Source organism: Carassius carassius, chromosome 2, assembly GCF_963082965.1.
Source record: "Carassius carassius chromosome 2, fCarCar2.1, whole genome shotgun sequence".
NCBI lineage: Eukaryota > Metazoa > Chordata > Actinopteri > Cypriniformes > Cyprinidae > Carassius > Carassius carassius.
The window spans coordinates 8,971,670-8,979,100 of NC_081756.1; the positions used below are offsets into that span (position 1 = coordinate 8,971,670).

Below are 7,431 nucleotides of genomic sequence, written 5' to 3' on the forward strand. Positions count from 1 at the left end.
TGTGAGAGAGAGTGTGTCTGTGTGAGAGAGACAGAGTGTGTGTGTGCGCATGTGAGTGTGTGTGAGAGAGAGTGTGTCTTTGTGAGAGAGAGTGTCTGTGTGTGTGTGCATGTGAGTGTGTGTGAGAGAGAGTGTGTCTGTGTGAGAGAGAGAGTGTGTGTGTGCGCATGTGAGTGTGTGTGAGAGAGAGTGTGTCTGTGTGAGAGAGACAGAGTGTGTGTGTGTGCATGTGAGTGTGTGTGAGAGAGAGTGTGTCTGTGTGAGAGAGACAGAGTGTGTGTGTGTGTGTGCGCATGTGAGTGTGTGTGAGAGAGAGTGTGTCTGTGTGAGAGAGAGTGTGTCTGTGTGAGAGAGAGTGTGTCTGTGTGAGAGAGTGTGTCTGTGTGAGAGAGAGTGTGTCTGTGTGAGAGAGACTGAGTGTGTGTGTGTGTGCGCATGTGAGTGTGTGTGAGAGAGAGTGTGTCTGTGTGTGTGCGCAAAATTCAAGAGTCTGATTTTGGGAAGATGATGAATCCAATGCTTCCAATGTTTGTGCTAAAACTTTAAAACTCTTCTTCAGAAAGGTCTGGACTGCTGTTGTCCTCACTCTCCTCTTCAACATCTTCCTCCAGCGTAAAGAAGGAAGGGTCTGTGTTGACACTGCCATAGGTGCTGGTGACTGCTGCAAGTTTTTGCTGCAGAATGTGGCGCTTGTGTAAGATGCAGCAGTATAGCCCCCTGTGTCCCTCTTCGGTCAGCTCTCTAGGCGGATCTAAAGTAAAAAGTGAAGAAAATTGACAACAATAATTAGGCAGCATTTCATAAAAACACAAAACAAACAAAAAAATAATATAGCTAGCAAGAATTGTGATTTTTAGATTTGAAGCAATATTCACAGGAAACTATAACATCCTGCTTAGTGGCATCAACATATTTTTACATATACATTTTACATAAAAAACATTTATCGTACATACTATGGATCTTGATGTCCTCTTTAGTCTCCCGAAGGAGACTGTCCAGTTTGTCCAAAGTTTTTTTTAGATGTTGATAATGCTGAGTCATCTCCTTTACAATTATCATCTTCTCCTCATCCATGCGCCTGACCAGCATGACTTGGTCAAACAGTCGCCTCTTCAAGCGGAGACTCACTACTATTTTTGAAAATAAAAGTGGAGGGAAACATTTTTTTAAACACTAACACACAACATATTCAGCTTTACGTCTTTAACAGTGTTCTTTATTAGACATTATTAGGCAATATTATTAGGCAATATTATTTTGTGAGAATAATATAATATTAATAATAATATTAATAAAGAACTTTATTTATACATAAAGAAAATGTATAAGGGTAGTAATATAGATAATATCCTAACTATATAATCTCTAAGTATGCATAAAAATGCAGCCAATACACGTAACTGACAACAACTGAAACATCACACTACAATTTAACAGAAAGTTAAAGAAATGCTCATCCCAGTATTAAGATACGTGTTTTTTTATTCAAGACATATTGAATAATGTAGGATATCTAATTTGTAGGCAGATTTATTTCATGCTTGGGTTGGATTTAGCTATTTCAGGATATATATGGATTTCATCCTAAATGTGTTTGGTTATTGTAGCTCTTATTTAAAAAAAAGTGATGACCACTACTAGTATAGAATGTGTGTTACAGGAGTATCCTGTAACACAGGATATGTGTGTTATCAGATTATCACTATGTCTTCATATGGGAACATTACAGATAATATTTGAGATTACAACAGAATATATAATGTGTTATTCTTTACTGTATGTTGCACCTAATTTTACTGGGCGGCAGTGTTAAATTGCACAAAAACACAACACATTACTTACCATCTCCTTGTGCTTCCCAAGGCAGAATAAAATCATCAGAGAGACTGCATGCTGCTTCGGTGTCAATTTTCTCTTCACAGTCAGGAATGGTGTTGTACAGCACTATCTTCTCTCTGAGTGTCTTTTTTAGCTCACCAAGTCTCCTCCGTTTGCGTTGCCTTGTTTGGTTGCTGTCTGTAAGGTAAAAAAAATGATGAGAACAAAAACAATTACAAAATGCAAGTTGAATGATGTAGTAGCAAATACCATTTTGCCGATACAGATCATGCTTCTTTCTTCGGATGGAATAAATAATCTCATCGATTTCTCTCTGGAGCTCTTCCTGGCTTTTGTGAGTACTGTGTCTCTCTTGAAAAACACAAACAAGCAAAGTTGACCATTACAGAAAACACAGTATCACTACAAAAATGTAGACTAATGTATGGAAATAAAGAACCAATTTATACACCAGTGATTATATGACATACCAGTGGCTGCCCATTGCTTGACATCACACACCCACCGATCTGCATCCTCCATAGATATGTTTAACTCCTGCTTGAGACTCTCAAGATTGGCTGCTTCTATTTCTGCTCTCTGTGTAGTCTATTAAAAAAATAAAAATGACTGAAAACACATTATCACTACAAAATTAACCACAAATGCCCCTGAAACAAATGCAGGGGAGAGCGTGATCACAGCCCCCCCCCCCCCCCCCCCCACTGCCAGTTATGCAGTCAAGATTCTACATTTGGGGAATTCGCAGGGATCAGCACAGCCCGAGTGCAATGGATAACCCACTTTCTTGATTACAGTGTCTCCTCTGCCATATAAGTAAACAACTAATAATTTTTTAACGTTTGATTAATACTCACTAATCAACATGTGTCTAAGGTCAGTATTCAAAGCTGCATAAAATACGAATGTATGTCAAAATACATCCATCTCCAGGGCCCAGAAAACACCTCAGGCCCTGGAGGGTTAACTTAACGTGCAGTGTAGCCTTCTTACTTTGACAAATCTTTTTGCCAGTGTCTTGTGGAGACTCTGCACTTTCCTATGGTTCCATCCCATGGCAAGCACAGTTATCATATCTCCTCTGCCTTGAAAAAAAAAAAAAAACAGATAAGAACAAATCAATTGTACAGTCTTGCATTGTGTGTCAAACACAAGAGTTAACCCTTTTTCAACCAACCTGTCTTGGTCATGTACTTTGTAGTAAGAGCTGCCCTTGAAAGGAAGCTATTGACCTGTTCCACCTCTTCACCAACAGTATTTCCTGCACCATCCTGGCTTCTACCGCCCCATTTAACCTGATCCAGAAAATAAGATCAAGACCTGTATCATTCAAATCGTATTTATTAGTCTGTGTATCCTCAATTAAATTTGGTGCCATGAGCACATTTTTATATGTTCAATATGTGAAAATATAAAATGTTATGAGTTAGGATCCAACAAACAGCCCTGCTGTTTTACCAGTATGATCAGTACTGTTGTAACAGTAAGATTACTGATAGTAATAACTATGTTTTAAAAGTTTATAACCATTGTGTGTGTGTGTGTGTGTTTATATGTATATTATTATACATATTATATATATACACACTAAATAAGTGGTTTTAAACTTGTCCTTGAGGACTGCCAGCACTACATTTATATATCATTTATATGACACACTTGATTTAACTCATCAGCTAAAAATCAAGCAAACATTTTCTGATGCTGCAAGGATATGTTTCTATAAAACATATTGTGACGTAAACTTAACTCCCACACTGTACCTCACATTTGCCAGTGTGAGCCTTGGCATGCATTACAGATAGAAAAGGCTTCATCATGGTAAGTGGTTGGAGCTCAGGTAACTTCTCTGCCATCTTTTCCAAATAAGGCCAGTACCTGTAATGGTAAAATTTGCAAAACTGGTAAGGAGACAAACCAGGACCTATGTGACTTGTACAATTTCTGTAACAAATCAAATAACACTACAGTATGTAGTCATATGTATGGTAGTCTGTGGTATCAGTAGAACTGATAACATGGTAGCCATTTTAACAGTTCTAAGTCCATATAAAATGTGTGATTTTTAGCTAGTCATGGTGTTATTCCCATGCATGGCATAGATTAATAAAGGTAAAACATCAGTAAAAACTTCAGTTATCATTTGTCAATGGTTATCTACCTGCAAGCAATGTCCATACAAAAGAAGGTTGCATTTGCAGCTTGTGCCAGTTCCTTCTGCAGGAACATTGGGTAGGCATATATTTCACCACGGTAGTGATTCAAGCCTTGCAACAAGATTCCATGTCTGCACACTGCTATTTCAAGGCCCTCTTCATCCACCTTGGCCCTGGACTTCTGTGAAATTTCTCTGCCTGCTGCAAATGTTGCCGGTCCGCAGACATCATGACCTGTCCTCTGAAAAGTATAAACAGTATGTTACATGTTATCCCAGGGCAAGTAAAAAAAAGAAGAGTTATAGAGTTGATTAAATCCTTACACTTAACATTTGGCTTCTTATTTGGTCAACAAAGGCAGATACTTTGGCATCTTGAGCGATGAACAGTCCATCAAAAAGAGATGGTTCATCTGTCCTGTTAAATAAAAGGAATTCATCGCTAACACAACTATATAATCATAATTAAACGTTATATTCACCTAAATTAATATGACAATTAACCATTAAGGTGCCACACATTTTAGTCTGTATGAATTACATTTGATCTGATCTGGAACACTGTGTTTAGAGTATATTAGGTTTGATTTGTCCTGTGAAAATGAATGCTGTAATTTTGGCATTAGCTTGTGTAAGAAGTTAAAAACATACTGTTTAAAGTACAAAAATAAATAACATCTTTATTGTTGTTCATGTCTTCAGACTACAGAAGGGAGACAAAGTTCCTGAACAATTTACCAGATTGCTGTCATAGAACTGTAATATCACAAACTTGTTTAAAACAGTGCTATATCTTTCAAAACCTTTTTCAGTTGTAAAAGTATTTACGTTTGAATGTTAAGCAATCACACATTTGACAGATTTTGTTACTTTCCATGAATTTCAAATAAAAGTATAACTATATAATGCCTAGTTAGAGACAACATTTTTATGTCAAAGAAATATGTTCAGATGCCACAAAATTATTGTTACATTTTATAGCAAAAAGGTGCAGCATATGGTGCTTTTCCACTGCATGTTAAGGCTCGGTACGGTTCGGCGCAGTTCGGCTCGCTTCGCTTTCCCCATACGTGGTACTCTGCACGGCTCGGCTCGGTTCACTTTAACTCGGTTTGCTTTTCTACAGTTAGTACCGCTTCAGAGTGGGGGGATTATAGACTGATCGTTGTATAGTTGCGCCGGGCGAGCTGGATCCGCTCCTCGGCAACCAACAAGAGGATAGTCTGCACTTCATTCATTTACAATGATTCAGCCATTTCTATTTTTTTCTTTTTTTCTTCTTTCTTCAAGCAAGTAGTTTAAAAACAGGTGCTACAGCAGTGGCTGTTACTGGCTATTTAAATCTAGCGCGTTTGGTGTCTCGTGTAGCAAATACAATGACGCTGGTAGTGACAATTCTGTCTGTCTGACCAATCAGTGATCTGCAGTGTCTCACGTCACATTTTAGTATCGGTACGGTACGCTTGGAACCTCAACAGAGGTGGTACTATTTAAAGCGAGCCGAAGCGAGCCGTGCCGTACCGTGCAGTGCAGTGGAAAAGCGGCAATAGTTTCTTTATTAATAACTATCAGTCCATCCAACCAATAGCTATACTTGCTTTTCCCTTAGAAGGTCATGGCCTATCCCATCTAGCCCTGGGTGAGAGGTGAGGTGCAGCATGGACATATCTGCCACTCTATTGCAGGGCTACACAAAAAGACCACTGCACCACTGTGCCACCCTATATCTAAATTGTAAAACAAAAACAAAACAAAACAAAAGATTCCACTAACCCTTTGGACTTCTTGAACCGGTAATGTTTTCTATTACCATCTGCAGAAATAGCCAGCATGTCTGGTGTGCATGCTGGGCATTTAAAGGGCTCCATCAGACAGAGATCTTCTTTCTTAAAATTGCAGAAGGCAAACTCTCGAAAAACTCTATGGAAGGTATCACTACAAATACTACCCATCTGGAAAGAAGGACGGTATTATTTTGGTTAATAAAAGATTTTGAAGTCTGGAATTCAAAAACTTTGGAAATTAAAAGAGCCCTTACCCGACCAGTGCAAAGAGATCGATGTTCAAGCATTTTGAGGAATGCTTGTTGGGATAAAGCTGGGCTAGCTAATTTAATCTGCTCAAATGATGTGAACACATCAAACTTGAACAGCATTTGGCAGCTGGTGGTTGCTGGCCAGTATCTGTATTCAAGCAAGTCACTAATCCCAGGAGTCCATTTGGAAGAACAAAGTGGGCAGCATATACAAGGCAGGCACAGGTTGTATGGACCTTAAAACAAACATGTGTTTACTATTTGACCAGTATTTGTACAGCACAGGACAAAAGAATAATAGTAAGCCATTATTACGCTTGACTTCATCTGGTCGGATATAAAAAAGAGGAAGGAAGTGACAAGACATACCGTTGATAGTCACTAAGACAGTCTGCTTTCCTGGGATAACTGTGAAGTCTTGGTTTGGACCGCAGGAACAGATTTGCATCGGTGGAGGAATTGGAAGCATACACACTGCAGTAAATAAAATTTCAGAAAGTGATATCAGTAATGTGCAATTACTCAACAAAGAAAAAAAAAAAATTAAATTAAGTTAAAGGAAACTGCAGAAGACACCTACTAAATTATCTGAACATACCTTGTTCACGGAGTTGATACTGGTCACTTTCATCAATCACCACAAAGGATGTTGGTGGAATAGGTCTTAAAAAACCATCAAACATAGCTTCCCTATCATGGAACACATTTTTTCTGTGGATCTCTGTGTCACACGTTGAACAGAAAAACTGACCTCCTGAGGGAACACAGTCTAGGCACCGGACAACAGCATTACCAGTTTTGCATTGTTGACAGCAATGCTGGGTTACTGTCTCTGCAGCCAACATGCAATTTAAAATCTCTGGCATTGCAGCCCTGAACTTTTTTTCAGAGATGACCTGTCTTTTGGTCCATGCAGACATGGTGGGTGTCTCTTCTACTTCCACTGGTGCAGAGACAGTGACAGAAGTTAGCAGGGTTTTTAGTCTCTGAAGATGTTGATCTAAATTAATAAAATATAATAAAAAATAATAATCATAAATATAAGGAAAAATCAAGTTGCAATAATGCATTTTAATAAAGCAAATTAGCAATTTCTTAAATGGCTGTCACTTCATATGCATGATGGAAATGGGCATTACATACTTTTGACAGTTGCCTATATGTGACATTTTATATTTAAATATAAAGGCTGAAATTATTTAGGCTCTCAATTCAATATGCTTACCAAGACTTGGAACCTCTTGCGGAAGGTCATTCATTTGCACCTCCTCCTCAACCTCTGAGAGCTCCCTAGTGCCAGCAGGTTTAACTGCAAACACAAAATGTAATGATATAGAAAACATTACTGCTAACCAAAAGCCTAAACACTTATCAAATTAAATTATAAAAAATGAAAAAA

General features: G+C 38.3%; 1 protein-coding gene across 1 annotated transcript; it reads right to left on the reverse strand.

Moving 5' to 3' along the window:
- Positions 1-432: 432 nt before the first annotated feature.
- LOC132096572 (uncharacterized) lies at positions 433-7,027 on the reverse strand. The gene is made up of 14 exons (XM_059502016.1): positions 6,631-7,027; positions 6,402-6,506; positions 6,036-6,268; positions 5,771-5,949; positions 4,322-4,415; positions 4,004-4,239; positions 3,606-3,720; positions 3,020-3,137; positions 2,836-2,927; positions 2,313-2,430; positions 2,092-2,193; positions 1,846-2,019; positions 957-1,133; positions 433-751 (listed from the first exon to the last, which is right to left on the reverse strand). Exons 1-14 carry the CDS (start codon positions 6,950-6,952, stop codon positions 543-545), a joined length of 2,274 nt encoding a protein of 757 aa, XP_059357999.1. The 5' UTR covers positions 6,953-7,027; the 3' UTR covers positions 433-542.
- Between the last annotated feature and the right edge of the window lie 404 nt (positions 7,028-7,431).